Genomic DNA, 16,672 nt, shown 5'->3' on the forward strand with positions numbered 1-16,672 from the left:
TCTTCCTCCTCTCATCCAAGCTTGCAAATGATGAGAGTCATGATATAGGGTCCAATTTGCGCATCCGCAAGTCCTTGTACTCGCTCACCACCCAGTCTTCTCCATTCGCGTCGACCGTGGTTAATATATAAAATAACGTCACGTTGCTTACTCATTGTGCTGTGCGTGTATGCGGCAAACAAACAAACAAACAAACAAACAAACAAACAAACAAACAAAAGAAAACTAAGGAATACCTGCTGATTTTACATGCGATGGACATTACATCTCGTCGTTTCAAATGTGACTGCGGCTACGCGGGCCATCTCGCTGCTAAACATTCGTCTTTATTTTTGTCGTAGTCATTGTTACGGAGGCCAAGGAAATATCGACGAGGGAAACTAGTTTAGTTGAAATGAAACAATGATCTGTTCTCGTTTTTTTGAGCCAAAGCCGTTGCGCGGAAGACGTGACAGGATTGGCTTAATCCTAAACACAAGAATCACAAGCCCATGTACGTTTTAAGGCAAGACCAATCCATACCCTTAGATTCATTCTCGTGCTCATATGCAGGACACCATCTCTCATGTGTCAAGAGCTTCCATAAGTCTACGTTTGCTTAGCACGTTTGAACCTACTTAGGAAAGTGACGTGGTACCATTTTGTTGCCTGAACCGCGCACACTTGTGGAAACTAGGCAGCGCATCAACCAGACCTGATGCCGAATCGGCGTATGCTTATTCCTATGCGCGCAGCAACTTTCCCGCTCTGTTGAGCCGTAAAAAAAAAACGTGTTTGATAAGTGGATTGAAATCAATCTACAAATTCATGCAGGAAGTTTCTTCACGCTACACTCTGTTGGGCACGTTCCCCGTGGATCTGCACGTCAATTCGCTATTTATCACCAAATTCCGGAAACATCCGTCTCGCGTCCCGGCGGAGGGAAACAACGTCGGGAATGACGAAGCAAATCTAACCTTATCTAGACAGAATTTTTTTAGCAGCTAGCTTTAATAAGACTGCCCTTCATACCACTCTCTCACGCAGAACTTCCATTAAACTGTTTGTAGGTATTTACCATGCTCTAATATGTTTCACAATTCCACGAGTGATAAATGTTCACTGCACGCTCAGTAAGGTTATATTCGTTAGACATATAAAACGATTACTTGGAACGTAGGCATATAACAGCTGCATATATTCTCTCTGAATTCATTGCCGAATAGCAGTGAAGTACTGACAGTGTCACTTTTATTCTTTCACACTTCTGCAATTGGACTTCCAACAATGCTAACTTATATTGCTTGAGTGTGGGACACTTAGAACAACGTCTTGCAGATGTGTGCCGTCCGGCCACTGATTGGTTCTGACGAACTCTGGCGTTTACTGCGCTGCACCGTATTAATATCGTGCAACGTAGAATAACTAAATATCGAACAAATGTTTCCTACATGTTCCTTTCTTTTCTTTTTTTATCCCTGTTTGGTATATTTTCAAGTTTACAGCTGTTTTGGTTCGAGGCGGACCATCTGTGGATATTTTTGTATGTTCTGGACGTCAATTTTTCTGATCATTTTTATTTGTGTGTGCGTGTGCGTGTGGGACAATGCGATCTGCAAATGCCACAGGGGCGTTTTTCTTCTTAGCGCACGAAGTACTTAACGCACTTTCAAGGAACTGTGCGCCTTGACACGTGATTTCGTGGCCACAATCGCGCTGGATCAGAACTATTTGTTGTTGCGAGGTTTACTATCCTCGGCTTTTTTTTAAGGTGTCGGTGTTGAATCGCAATCCTTGTCAAGAACGGTGAGCGGCGGTGTTTCTGCCATTGTAGCAATTTACTTACTGCTGTGATGGAACGTGTTTAAGCAGCTTGTTGATGAATTAAAGAAAAAAGAAAACTTGGTTGCAATGTGATCGCCTCTTATTTTAGTCTCACAGCTTAAAAGGCCCCTAAACCACCCGGAGGTCGAAATTTAGTGGCCCTATTGCACCTGTGCACGAGTCTACAACGAAAACGTAGCCGCGAGAATTTTTCGAACTGGTGCCATAATAGCGGAGTTACACGCGTTTCGTGATCGAAACATGGCCCTCGCACGTTTCGCCCTTTCCATCGCTACGCTCCGTTCGTTGGCTCGTCTCCCCTCCTGGCCGATTGCTCCTCCTCGCCTTGCGAGAAGGAAAAGTAGAGAGCGTGAGTACCTGCAGGCAGATAAACATGCTCTTGCTGCTGCTGACAGGACCAGATTCTCATGGTGACGTCACGCTGGAGATACCGAAAGGCCCGGCCTGGCCCTGCGATGAGCATAGGATGTCTTTATTTTTTGTTGTGTGTGTGGCGCACCCACGGCGTGTAGCGCTGCCGTATTTGGCACCGCTGATCGCGACGGCATTCTGAACTAGCTGCGCGTGTTTGCTTGAAATGTTTAAAAATACCGAAGGTGGTTTAGGGACCCTTTCCGCGAAGGGGAGTCATCGATGTTTAAAATGGTATCTGTGCCACAGTACCTCACAGGAAGACCCAAAGTAGCCGCAAGGTGAGTGCATTACCACTGACAAGTACCAGGCATAGTTTAGATGGTGCATATGAAATCAGCACTTTTTTATTCATATCTTCGCATGACTGCGCTCTTCCGTGTAAAAGCTAGTGTTCGAGCAAAAAAAATGATGGGTTGGGGGCGGGTGGGGACCCGGCATGTGGAACACACTCGATGTACACGTTACGTGAACAGGGATAGAATCGCGCGTGAAGGTCGGTCTTCACTCTCAGCGTTCAGTGTTCATCCCAGTATGAACACGTATGCAGCGGCATCATCTCGTCGCTGTGCTTGCACTTGAACGCGCGTCTGAAGCGGTCGCTGCTACCCAGGTGCGCATTCACCAGAATGCGGGCAGGTATGCCCATCCTGTGTTTCACCTTGTAACGTTCGGTGCCCCGTGGCTCGCACATGCCCATCGTGTACACGATGAAGAAGAGCATGTCGGCCGTAAACTCCGGTTCGATCCGAAGGCCGTCAGGGTGGTACTTGGACACCTTCTCCTTGTAGAACCTGTGCAGGGGGTCGAGCAACGCGCCCTGGGCGATGAACTCCTCGAAGAAGGCTTGGTGGTTGCTGTTTATGAGCATGTCTTTGAGAGACAGTGCATACAGGTCTCGGTAGCAGGACATGATTTTCGTTAGCTTGGTGTCGTCGGCCGGAGACCACCAGTGCGTGCTTACCGAGGAGTCCCGGATGAAGGTTTGCGTGCCGCGGCCGTCGACGACTGCGAGCATCGCCTTCAGGACGGGCGCGCCGATCAGCGGCACCATCAGGAGCGGGTCGTCGAACTCTGGCATCTTGTCGATGAGCCCGAACATGGCCGGCGGCAGGTACAGCGTGTGCGTCTCGGCCACGTACTTGGGCTCCGTCGAGAACGTCGAACCCGGGAAGAAGTCTCCCCCGTAGTTAAGGTCGCGACCGGGCACCTCTTCGAGCAGGGCAGCTGCTTGCCGCGGCTTGCCGAAGTACTTCTCGTTTCGGGCGTACGTGAGCTCGTCGTGGGGCGTGGCCCCGAGCAGGTCAATTTTCAGGGTCCTGAGTCGCTTCAGGGCGTCCCGCCGACTCTCCGTCTCGGTGAACCAGGCACGGACGTACTTCTTGAGAGCCTTCTTGAGGTCGGCGATCAGGTTCTGTATCACTCGGGCCTTGGGCTTCTCTGGGGACCACTCGGTGACTCCCAGAGCTTTAAGCGCGAGCAGCCTCATGCCGTGTCGGTAGGACTTCTCGGTGAGGCTTAGGCAGCCCTGGACCTGCATGGGGACGCCCGTCACCGTCTGCTCGAGTCCTAGAGGTATCAGGAACGACATGTTCTGGATTAGCGGCGCGATCTGAGTCAGAGTCGAGTAGATGATCAGATTGGCCACGTCCAGTGGCGACGTCGCGTTTCGCAGCACGGACATGAGGTTCATGAGGTATTTGTGGTCCAGGGCGCGGACCTCGCGCCGGTTGCCTACCAGGGCCATCATGAGTGGGTCCCAGAACTCGTCGCCGGTGAGAAGGTTTTCGGTCTCAACTGCGCGGTCGGCGAGGGTAACGAAGTCCCGCGACACGATGCGGGCCAGGGCGAGTTCCAGCTTCACGATAGCTTGCGGCAGCGCGCTAGCCCGTCGGCCTTGAAGTGCCGCTCGTATCACTTTTTTGTAGTCTTCTTCTTTGGCCGTTGGATGCAGGTACTGGTACCTGCAGCACACATTTCATTTCGTTACCTTAAAAGCTCAACAGGGGCATTACATAAGGGGTGGGTACGCATATATACTATATCCATTATAAATTAGTTAAACATCAAAGGGGAGTAAGTGTAGAGTTAAACATGGCACACATGTGTAATATGGTTACATAATTTAATGGAGTGTATACAAACAACAGAGGTTACGAAAATGACATCCAGTACTTTTTATTGCCAAAATGATTGATTATTTTTTGTAAGAAGGGGCTGCATTAGTTAAAGGGACACTAAAGAGCAAAACGATTTTTCTCATATATGAGAAAAATTGGTTTGCTCTTTAGTGTATTTTACTGATACTGAAGAGTACTTTACTGATATATCAGTAAAGTACTCTTTCACGATACCAAAAACACCACGCTTGCTGTGAGAAGGCGCTTAGTAAGCGAGAAAAGACGCAAAAACAAATTGTGGGTGGCGACGCCACCTTGAAGTTTCCGCAACATTCGCCGTGACGTCACATGTTTTGACGGCGCCTACTAGGAACTACGTAGTTCCTAATCGGTAAAAATAAAGTACATTGTCATCTGAGGGGGCCATAGACTTAACATAAAGAGTTTGGGGTAATTTTGTTGAGCCAATGGAGCCAAAACACGATAAATACACTTTGAAATCCGTGACGTCACGCATGGAGATTTCGGCACAAAATATAAAAATGAAACTTTGAACTTGATTTTCTCCTCTATTAATAAACCTATGATGGCAAAATTAACGACGTTAGAGTTATCGGAGCACAATTTATCGATCTAAGCCGATTCATTGTTTCTCTTTAGTGTCCCTTTAGGCCGCGATTTTGTGGGGTAGGCTGTTCCAATCTGTGGCTGTGCGGAAACGGAATGAAGCTGAAAAAAGTAGAAGGGTGGCAGCCTTCAGTTAATGTGCCCAGTTCGATGTGAAGTGTGGGCACCGGGAATATTATACGGCGGCTAATTAACCGAACCGTGACGAAACCTATGCGTTCGCACCGTATGATGTAAAGACACGCGACCGTTCGGAAATGTTTGACCCCTGGTATACTTTGAACAGTTTGCCCCTTTGAGGGAGACGGCAAACGAAAGGATAAAAAGCTGCGAACTTGCGTATACGTGCCAAAACCACATTTCGTTTATAAAGCACGCTGTATTATGGAGGACTACCAAATAAGTTTGACAATCCCAGATTCGTTAACGTGTAGAAAACTGTGTGTGCGCATTGCATTTCGCCGCTATGGAAATTCAGAAATGCGGTCGCAGCGACGGGATCGAGTTCCCAATCTCCAATTCGGAAGCCCAACACCAAGGCCAGTATAAGTTATACCGCAGCGGCTGAGAGCGTACACTATATGTTCTGAACACTGGCATGCATTTGCCAGGTTTGTCGTACCTACTGTAGTCAGCCACACATAGACCCTGCTGATACGCGCGTATTTATTAAGAGCTGAGCAGAATCGGCATCATAATCGGCCTCTCATCAAGACTGTACGGCTGGGTTCCATATTTAGCGAGCCACTAGGGTGAAACACCACCAACTGTGGCGACAAACACTTGCGACTGAATGTGAAGTCGGTCAGGAACTTCTGAACAATATATGCGGCGAGTTATTAACCATCACATACATTATTGTCACGTGGTCGTGACGTCGACGAAGGCAGCAGTCAACACGTCCGAGATGAAACTCTTTATTTGGCCGAACTTGTGGCCGAGAAACTGAAAGTCAAACTACAGCAATACACTGATAGCGGCGGACAGAGCGTCGACCGTCGATCAGCTGGCAAGCGGTGAAGCGCGTCGGCATTTAAACATGTGCCGTCGAATATTCCAGCGTTATCGCTGGCTGTCGTGCGAATTCTAGAATAAGCTCGAGTGTGCGCGTCTTGCGCGCAACCTTAACAAAACGATCTACAATGATCGCGAAGCTTCTCGAACAACGAGGCGCGGTTCGCGCTGAGCGTTGCTGACAGTCTTTGTGGGCGAAAACCGAATACAGCAAAACTGATAATAAGAAACGCACGTGTCATTATTATTATTACAAAACATTATTTAACGTCAATTTGTTTAGCAGTGATCTATAGACTGTTTTGCGGATGGGTTTCGGTGCCGCCATATTGGGTTTTTAACATCGCTGTTTTTTATCTTGAAAAACTAAAAGAGCGCTAAGGTGGGCGTATACGCATAAAAACGGTTGGGTAGGTGCATTCGGCTTTCCTGACCCTATCAGTTCACGTCAAGAGATACAAAAAATAAGAACGCATTCGTTTAACAGCCCAAGGTGGCGGCGCCATTACGTCTTACGTAACATAGTCTATAGTATAGGGTGTTCACTTTCGGCCCCCATGATAGAGTAAATGATTGGTGTAATTCGATACATGTTTTGCTGTGTGCAGCAGGGGCGTAGCCAAGGGGGGGGTTGGGGGGTTCAAACCCCCCCCCCCCCGAAATTTTTCAGTTTTGCTTGCGTATATAGGCACGCACACATACAAACGCACGCACGAACATACATAAAGTATGGATGAACCCCCCCCGAAAAAAATTTCTGGCTACGCCCCTGGTGTGCAGGCAATATATTTAACCATAAGCGTGCACAGGGTTCTCAATTAGGAATGATGAAGTATCAGCGCACCCCCCTCCTTCAAGGCCGGGTGTCGAGTCCAAAAAAGAAGCTTTGTAATGGATGCAAAAATAGGAAATGAAGCGATGCTTCTCCCAACGACCCACCTTTGGTCCTCGCTATTCCGACGCTAAATGTGGGGAGGAAACAGTTGAACAGATCTTGGAATGCAACATGAACGATCCTCGGCTGACATTGTCACGAACTTACATGGTCCTAGCCCTTGACTTTAAACAATTACTGTGCACGTCCGACACAATGAAGGTACGGGGAAACTTGGCGTCCCCCTTCGGTGTTCAAAAGGGGGGTGCCCCACCCCCTCACCCACTTTGCCTTGTCGGTGCACATGCCTATGTGCTGTGTGAACTCGAATGCAACGCGTTTTTTTCCCCCAGATTTTTGTTACTTAAAGCCGACCCTCGCGTTACAATCGAATACCGAAGTTTATTGTTTTTTTTTCCCTGGACACAATGAAAAGTCACCCCTAGCGTTACAATCGTGGTCGCGTTACAATCGAGTAAATACGGTAACTGAGAGTATTTCCGCGGCGAGCGTGTGTCACGAGGAAAGGGACTGCATCAACATGCTCATATTCAGACATGCGCCAGTCATAAACAAATCGGTGAAAAGTACCGCGGAAGTATGCTCTTAAACGTGTACCTATGACTTCCGCAAGGTTTTGAGAGTTACCTCGCCAAGGGCAGCACGGGCGAGTCCACGTAGAGCGTGTCGTTCCTGAGCGTTGAGCGCAGATCGCCGACGTACGTCTTCAGAAGCGGCGTGGACCGAAAGAATTTCGCCACGTACGCCACCAGCTTGGGCAGCGTGCTGACCGAGGTGATCTTCTCTAGGGGCCAGATCGGAAAGCGAGGCCTGATGCTACTCAGCGTGCGCGGGATCTTGGGCTTCAAACAGTCCGCGAAGAACGCAGCCGCATTGCGCTCCCAAGGCATGGTGGACACCTTGTTCTTAAGGTACGCCGTCAGCTCGTTCATCAGCCGGGCCACCGCCTGCGTCCGGAAGTCAAGAGAGTCCTGCTCGTCCCCACCTCGCTCGTTTCCAGTGGCCTCCTGCGGTGTCGATGTGAACCACTTGGCCGAACAGACGTGCGAGTAGAAGTCGTGGCAGGGCTTGATGGTCCAGTCCAGCTTGGACGTCAGGTACCGGCTCAGCCACCGACACTGGGGCTTGGCGCACTCGCTCCGCCGTCGCCGCTCCCCGCTTCCGTCGTCGGCAATCTCCTTCCAGGAGTCGTAGTTGTTGACGAACGCCGAGTCTGGGGCGTCCTGTTGGGCCTGCATGGCGTTCAGCGCCGCCTCCGAGGCATCGACGCCATCTCCGTTGTCCGTCTTGCTGCGGTTGGCGCGCGGGCTACGTCTCCGGCTGTGGCGTCGCCTCTTGTGCTTCTTGTGTCTCTTGTGCGTCTTGGAGCTGCGCTTCGGGGCGCCCTTCTTGCGGAGGATGGCCGCGGGAACGCGGGACGGCGACGCGACACCGGAGACCGGCGCGTAGTACACCGGCGAGGACAACGGGGCCTGGCCGGCGGACGGCGGGGTGTCGACCTCGAGGCTTCCGGGCGTCGAGAACCGAGACGCCACGATGTTGAAGAGCGTCACGCTGCATATTATGATGGTCGTGACGCAGCCTACGAAGAAGAGGACCGAGCGAAGGTTCAAATAGACGACGTTGTTGTCGTCGGTCATCTTGAACGTCTGGTCGCACCGCGGTTGTTCGGAGAAGAACGTCTTGGTCGGCTTGTCGACCCCCATCTCGCCGCCACCCGCCGCCGTCCGGCTGTCGCGGTGATGTCGATAGCCATAGCGAAGTTGAAAGCACTCATGGAAACGACAGAGGGATGGCAGAGTGCGCAAGAATTACGAAAAAAAGCTGTTTTGTTGATGAATATGCGGTAATGAGAAGGATTGAAGGTAGGAGACTAAATATCAAAGGCCTGCCGCTTCTCCGCGAGAATTTACTGCGGCTAAAGCTGATGACTGACGACAATGATGATGATCCTAATCTGTGGCATGAACCCACTTCGCGGATCGATCCATACTTAACGTTATCAGAGCATCCACTAGTTACCCTTGAGGACGTTTTTCGGTTCTAGCGACCACGAGCTTTTTGAATGACCAGCCAAATTAGGTTTTGATCCTTTTATCGCTTTCATTCTTTCATTTAGCTAAGGAATATCCCGTGGTTGCTGCATAGTAAACTTTGCAGATTTGGGGCCAGTTAAACCAAACATAACAAGCTTTTAGGCCTAGCCTTTACCAAAGCCCAGTTACCTCACATTCTTTATTACGTTCTTTATATTCTTTATTTTTTATTCTACATTTTTGCTCCTTTCCTTGCAATGTATCACGTAGGTCAGGGTTCTCAAACACGTTAGGGCACAGATTGTCAGCTAACGCTGCTTTGAAAGAAGGCTTTTCCCATTTCTAATATGTGGGTAATTTCTCAAGGGAATTAGGCGTTAGGCTTCAGGACTCGAGAAACATATCGATAATAGCCTTCGGAATTACTAAAATCAGGACGCCATTTATTTGGACTTTTTTGTGGCACGGTACTGCTTCAACACACGGCGACCGCATTGGGTGCCTCATGAAATATACGGGACGAAGGCAGTCATGTTCAGGCCGGGGCGCTAACTAAAGGTCCGCGCACCGCATGCTGCCCGTGCACCGCGTGCTTGAGACCCCTGGCAAAAAATCGTTGTCATGTGCTGACGTCATAGAGCGCCGTCATCACATGACGATGCTTTTTGCGTCACTCGGGAACTCGCCGACGCTGACTGTGACTTTTCGCGTTTGATGAGGCATCCGAGGCTTTCGCGCTAAACGAAGATTAGTGGTGAAGCATTTTCACGACTGCTCTACTAACTTGGCTCTTCTAACCCTTACTGTTGTTTAGGGTGTCGCTGTTTCACATATTAGAGAGTTTGAGAATTGAGGACCCAAGACACTGGGTCCCCAAGCTCAGTTGGGTAGGCTGCTCGTGCCTTCGGAGGATCAGCAGAGTTTGAGAATTGGGACAAAGGCTCGGGGCGCCACACGTGGCGAAATTAAAATTATTCGAGACGCGGGCCATACTGCGTCGTGACCCGCGCTGCTTCTAGTTCGTCTCGCTGGCGACCCAAGACGCCTTGGGGACCCACGCTGGTTTTCGGTTTTTGGGCCTTGGGACAACGCGAGCACAAGAGTGGCTTGGGTTCTGCGCATGCGCCCTGGCGGCTCGCAAACGTCTTGGGTCCCCAAGCTCCTTGGGACCCCAATTCTCAAACTCTCTATTCCTGTAAAGGATGTTGTAGCTTTGAAAGCACTCTTGGAAGTGTTTGTTCTTATATGTGTACACAAAATGTGCCCGAGAGATTTGTGACTCACGTTCCGTACGAGTGATGATGACTCTGAGTGGTCTATACTCCTACGATAGACACATTATGAATGAATGAATGAATGAATGAATGAATGAATGAATGAATGAATGAATGAATGAATGAATGAATGAATGAATGAGTGATTTTCAAAATAACCAATTACTACGCCTATTCAGGGCGCTCACACTTGTACCGACTAGAACAGGAAGGCGGTGAGCGAACGGGTGCATCAAGATAAATTATTCGCCCTTGAGTAACCTTGACTCTGAAGAGACGAAGAGTAGGCTTATTTAAACGACTCGGAAAGAAGCTCGAAAAAAAGAAAGTTCACCGACGATTACAATAGCGCCTAATGAAAATTCTGAGTGCAGCTTCGTGTTGGGGCAGCGCCAACTGTGTTTGGAGGTTTGGCTATCCGCAGTTGTAGGAATGTAACATTGATTGATTGATTGATTGATTGATTGATTGATTGATTGATTGATTGATTGATTGATTGATTGATTGATTGATTGATTGATTGATTGAACTCTTGTACTGCGGATACTATCGTAGCAGAGTACATAATACTCTAAACCATGGGACATTTTTTTCATACAAAATCTTTTAATGACTTATTATTTTTATGGGCATGTAGGCCGTAGTAGGCCACGTGCAGCACTCTCAAATAGCAAACCATTTCCTCTAAACCAGGGCAACCAGGAGTCTCAAAACGCGGCCTGCGGACCTTTCGCTAGCCGCCCGCCATGGCCCGGCGCTACGTCGACAACATACTACGCTCACGCTATGTTAACAACTGTTCTCCTTGCCGAAAGCGGACAAGTCTGGTTGAGGATGAACAGCTGTGATCGACCATGAGGATCGCTTCCACACAAGAAGTTAATAGACAGTTACAGTGTAGTGGCTTATCGGAATAGCGTGCCTAACGGAATAGCGGGATTTAAATGCGCATGCGCAGAATTCTAAACGACCCGTCACGTTTACCGTGCGCACGCTATTTCTCAGATCTAGCGTTACCGTGTTTGCGTGGTTTACGTATAGTGCACGAAAACATGGCGGCGGTTTCGGACGCCTGCTTCGAGCTGTAGTTGGCGTTACTGTTGAAGGATTCACTTCGTTCGCTGGCAGTGTTAAATGGCTTCGCTTGCCTTCAGGCGGCTTCGACGACCGAGTATTACGGATAACTTAGAGGAGCTTTTGAGATCGCTTCCCGTTTCGAACAAGAACGTCGATGTGAACAAATCTGCAACGTATATAATTTCGCTTTTGGTGCGGGGGTCATATTTATTTACTTTTATTATTATTGAAAATGTAGTAAGATTGCTGCATGCGGGGATACAGACGACGAGCGTTTTCAGTTTTTCTTTTTCTTTTCAATTGTTTTAGCGCACTCAACCTCCGCCATGTGTCGCCGCAGTCACAGCTGACCACGTAAGCGCAATCCCGCTATATTAAAACGCGCTGTCCGCAACGAACGTTTGCAGCACGGTAACGCTATTCCTTCAACCCCCACTATCACGCTAAAGATAAACTAAAATTGTCTAACGTGGACATTTCTTCTCTCGTCGCACCTAAGTGTTGCCAGGAATCAACTTCAAGTCAGCGTGTTTAGAACTTTAGTAGTTATTTTGTGCTTCACAAGAAATAAAGTTTCGTGACTTTGACAAACGTTACCCTCATTAGTTTCTCGCCTATTGCGATGAATGACGCCTAATTAATTTTTCTAATACGCAAAGACGAGACGGGTCTTATGCATTTTTCTCGTTTTTTTTTTTTTGTGAGGCACCTCATGCGGTGCCTCACGAAATTTCAGTCGTTCTGGACATCCGTATCGATATATTTCTCGATATATATATGACGTCTAATCCCCTTCAGAAATGACCCATATATGAGATATGGGAAAGGCATTCTTTCAAATGGCAGAGTTAGTTGACACATCTTTTCTTAAGTGCGCAGCACGTCAGCGGCCCGGGATGTCTCCTCATGTCATCCCATGTCCTAGCTTGGCGTCACGCAGGCAAAACGCAAGCTTACATAAACCGATAAATCACTGCAGAGCCATGTATAGCAAAGTATAGTACACCAAGGGGGCTGCAAAGGGAAGTTAGAAAGAGGGGAGAGGGTATAGCATAGCAAAGAGTGGGAAAGTGAGGGTGAAGAGGATGAAAATGAGGAGGGGTATGGTAAGGCCTAGCCTATCCATGTATAGTATGGCAAGGGGTCAAAGAAAGTGAAGGTGAGGGGAAATGATATGAGGGTGGGGAGGAGAGATATGAGGACGGAAAGGAAGCAAATCCATGTATAGTATACATCCATGTATCTATATATAGCAATAATCAGTACATCGACCGAAAAGAAACAGGGGATGGCTCATAGTTAAGCGCCAGTTTGCACCATGGTCAGTGTTGGCAAACTATTCACTTGGTGGTCAAGTTACAGACACAATTAAAGGGACACCAAAGGCAAATAACAATTTATGGCAGAGTGAAAGCTCAATGTATGACAACTTCTAAAACGGCAATATTATCAACAGCAATGCCCTACGTATCGAGAAATTAAGCTAAATGTATCACATGATGAGCGCCACGAGTGGGACATTTTCGAAGTGATCCCGATGACGCATGGCCTCCGAGATTAGCCGGCGGCGCGCCGCCGGCTAATCTCGGAGGCCATGGATGACGTATGGGAGTCTGCCTACAATAAATCACTAGTAATCAAACTAGCAGCAATAAAAAAAATTACACGATCTCCCGCTAAAGGGGACCATGAGGCGATGCGAAGCCGGAGCACTTGCACGATCGCGTTCCGTTGGCGTTCGCTGGGCATGCTACCGACCTCGCGTCGTGGAACGCGAAGAGGAACACTACGCGCGTCGTGTCTTCCCTCTAGCCTGGTCGTTAATTCTCACAGGGTGTGCGGGGAACGCCGACAGGCGCGCGAGAGAGAGGCAGCGTAGGAGAGAAGCGAGAAGGGGGAGCGGACGCGCATGCGCTGGCCCTCATCGCGGCGCTGCGCAGGAGAAAATTTCGGCATGTCGAGCCCGCATTTCAGAGGAGCCTACCGAGGCAAGCGCTGGACTGAACGCGTGCAGCGCTCAACTATTTGAAGGAGAGGAGACTAGAGGAGGAGAGTAGCGTATGCGCCGTGAGAGCAGAAGCGAGAACGCAGGAGAAGCGCAAGCAAGTGCTGGTAGAGAAGTGGAGAGAGTAACGCGCAGCTGTTGGAGAGAGGGAAGAAGAGTCGCGCATGCGTAGTGTGAGTGCGGACAACGCTGCGTGCGGATTACCACGCCGCCTTACATACCCCCGAGCAAGAGATACTTCGCATCTAAAAGAATCTTCCGTGCATCAAAAGACGTAATAAAATGCTGTTTGTTCGTTTCCGTTTGATTCATGGAAAAAAGAACCTTTGTGGCGTTGCCATGGGGAACGGCGCGCGTGGTTCAAAGGTTCCGTTTTCGCCGAACTGCGCTTCGCCCGGGCATGGCCCGGTACCCTGCTTCGCTCACGCGGTCGCGTCTCAGTGGTAGTTTCGGGATCGCGTATCTGCCGCGTGTGTTTTGCGCGCTCGTGAAAGTCGCTCTGACAGAAAGTTCTACAAAATGCCGCATGCAACGACGCTGGCACTACGAGCCCTCAGCAGCATACCGCGTTCATCGGGTCTCAAGTCGCTGAATTGGAGCCCAGCGTCGCGAGCCAATGTCTCGTTGTCAAGTTCTCCGTCCACATCCATTGCGGCAATTGCGGCAAGCTTCGATGGCTTCGAGGGCCGGTGTTGCTGCTGTGGGTCCCGCTACTTTCGCTCTGCTGCTACTATTGTCGGCGGCCGCGCTGTAAAGGCGGGCAACGTTGGGCACGGCAGCAGTGACGTTTGAAAGTCTGATTTCAGGCGGGTGATTTGAAGTGCACTAACGCGATGCGGACCACTAAAACATGATTTTATTTCAAAATAAGCACTTCCTTGGCATAAAAGTAGCACTACGAGGTTTCTGGACCACTCTTTCAACAATCAACGTCGACTTAATATTTGCCTTTAGTGTCCCTTTAAGGAAATAGCTGGCTGCAGTCAGTCAGCCATTAAACCTTATTATCGGTATAGGGAGTGATGGGTTCTGCGACCCCAACAGATGGCCCCCAATCGACGTTGAAAGCGACCTCCAGGGCTCTTGCTGTGGACCCGCACCTGTACGTCCGGAGCAGAGCTGGCCAGCAGGAGTCAGGAGAGGCCCCGCCCAGACGACCGAAGCGCGGCAGCCGATCGCCTCCGCGACTAACGAAGTAGTCCCGCTCATGCACGCGCCGATGTTCTCCGAAGGCATAGCCACCGGCCGTCCCGCTCATGACATCAGTCCCGAGTGCGCGCCCATTGGTGCAGGCTTGTGTTCATCCGCCTTTGAGTAGTAAATGCCGCTGGCTTCTAAAGTTGTATCCGCCCAGAGCTGGGCAAAGACACTTTGAAATTGTATCGCGATACGATACAAGATACTCAGGCAAGAAGTATTTGGGATACAGATACAAGATACTGCAACACTGATTGTATCCGATACGATACATTCCAATTGTATCTTAAGATACTACGATACATTCTCAAATTTGTTAATATATATGTATATCTATACAATGCAACATTAAACGCCTATGCACATAAATGTTCGCTTGAAAATTTATTAACTGCGACCAATTGTGTTTTATTTGAAAGAAAACTCTCTTAGTATCTCAAAAGTTTTGTACTTCTTGCTGAAGGTATATCTGTTTCATTCCGAAACAACTTATTGGCGTTGTTTTAGTTGCTTAACAAGACAGCTCTTTATACATTTCGCTGATAGCGATTCTTGCTTGTAGCTTTTGTAACTGATGAGAGCTAGTCGGCTGCTCTGCTTGCTGACCAGCAAGCGGGTTGCCAAGTAACCACATGAACTTCAATAAGAAGCATCCGCACGATGGTGCAAATACCGATATGGAGTTCTAACTTGCCGATAAACATATTACGGTTTTCGCAATAACGGATCACCAGACAGGTGTACGTCACCAGGAACATTTGCAGCCCAGAAACGTTTCAGACGCATTGTACAGTTGCGCAAAGCGCTGCAGGACACCGCCGCTATTCACATTGGCACTTATAGATCCGATTACCTGGTGATTAGCAACAGTAAAAGGATTCAGGGAAGCCTAAACAACGAAAACAAATATATCTAAGTAAAATAGAAAAGTGGTTCCGTATCAAACACAGCGAATAAGCACAGAAACGCGATACAGGAGACACCCCTATAGCTAATAATAACTGTTGCGTTTTACGTCGAACAACCACGATATGATTATGAAAGACTCTGTATGGAGGGCTCCGAAAATTTTGACCACCTGTGGTTCTAAAACATACATATAAGCACACGGGCCTCTACCATTTTCCCTCCATCGAAATCCGGCTACCGTGACCTTCGAGCCAGCAGTCAAGCGCCATAAGCACTGGACCACCGCGGCGGGTAACCCCTAATAGCTACGATAATTAAATTCAGTGCCTATGGAAAATGGCGTAAAACGACTCTTTGGGACGCTCATGGGAAAAACGGAGCATTTGGCATAACAGTGTTTGCCAACGTATTTTCCAACGTATTAAAGATGGCGCCTAATAATTTACGTTATTATAATGCAAACTCAAATTTGCTAATTTAGTTAGCAGTAAGCAGAATTATCGTTACTGCACACTCCAGGTGCGCCCAGATTATTATATATTTGTTCTCAACATCACCTTTACATAACAGTAAATTCAAGTGGAATATAAGTATATAAACTTATATTCCACTTGTAGAAGAACAACGGCAAAAGTGACGCAGACAGTTAAAACTAGGAATAAAGCAGTGAGCTTACATTGGCAGCACGTTAAAGGCATATTGCAGTAAGCAGACCGGCAGAAAAAAAAAAAACAAGATAGAGACATAGGTAATGTACGGGATGGAAAAGAAGGACAGCTAAGAAAGAACTTCTGCTAACAATCAAATTATGATTTTAAAAACTCTGAATGAAAGAAAGACAGACGTAAGCCAAGATAGCATCTGTTAGGTGAATGCGTGTTCTGTTAAATCCAGCATCGGCACATTTGATCACTCCAGTTCTCGCAAGCCTTCAGAAGTCTTTTGTTTGAGAACACTAGCAGCACGACCATGACTTCACCATCGACAAGATTTTTGGTTGCATGGGACCGCGCATACAAGTTGCATAAGGCAACAAAGGCGCTGCTCTGTTTTCAGCCACGGGACTGACTGACTGCCTGTGGTGTCAAGCGCAAAACAGCCGTTACGTCGACGGCAACAGTGACTTTTCTCTCCTCCTCTCTCTAACCCCTCCCCCCTTCCCCAGTGCAGGGTAGCCTACCGGGCTCAGCCCTGGTTAACCTCCCTGCCTTTCAACCTTATTCTTTCTCTCTCTCTACATTCACGAGATCCTTCAAATCGTTTAAGTGTGAAAGCCACGAGAG

General features: G+C 48.5%; 2 protein-coding genes across 2 annotated transcripts in view; one reads left to right on the top strand and one right to left on the bottom strand.

Annotated features, from left to right (window-relative positions):
- Nucleotides 1–2,316: 2,316 nt before the first annotated feature.
- Nucleotides 2,317–16,672, top strand: part of LOC119402026 (zinc finger protein 346) — a 51,111-nt gene continuing 36,755 nt past the window's right edge. The window contains exon 1 of the mRNA XM_037669090.2: nucleotides 2,317–2,516. The gene's annotated coding sequence lies outside the window, so the exon portion shown is untranslated. The remainder of the gene's footprint in view (nucleotides 2,517–16,672) is intronic.
- Nucleotides 2,617–8,597, bottom strand: LOC119403277 (endothelin-converting enzyme 1). Its single transcript, XM_037670223.2, has 2 exons — nucleotides 7,519–8,597; nucleotides 2,617–4,199 (listed from the first exon to the last, which is right to left on the bottom strand). Exons 1-2 carry the CDS (start codon nucleotides 8,595–8,597, stop codon nucleotides 2,753–2,755), a joined length of 2,526 nt encoding a protein of 841 aa, XP_037526151.1. The 3' UTR covers nucleotides 2,617–2,752.

The sequence above is a fragment of the Rhipicephalus sanguineus genome, chromosome 8, assembly GCF_013339695.2.
Source record: "Rhipicephalus sanguineus isolate Rsan-2018 chromosome 8, BIME_Rsan_1.4, whole genome shotgun sequence".
Classification (NCBI taxonomy): domain Eukaryota; kingdom Metazoa; phylum Arthropoda; class Arachnida; order Ixodida; family Ixodidae; genus Rhipicephalus; species Rhipicephalus sanguineus.

What these genes read in the sequence shown, in the direction of transcription:
- LOC119403277 (XM_037670223.2), bottom strand. Translation starts at nt 8,597, where the DNA reads ATGGGGGTCGACAAGCCGACCAAGACGTTCTTCTCCGAACAACCGCGG. An exon ending in CCCGTGCTGCCCTTGGCGAG is followed by an intron (nt 4,200 to 7,518) that starts GTAACTCTCAAA and finishes TGTGTGCTGCAG; the next exon opens with GTACCAGTACCTGCATCCAA.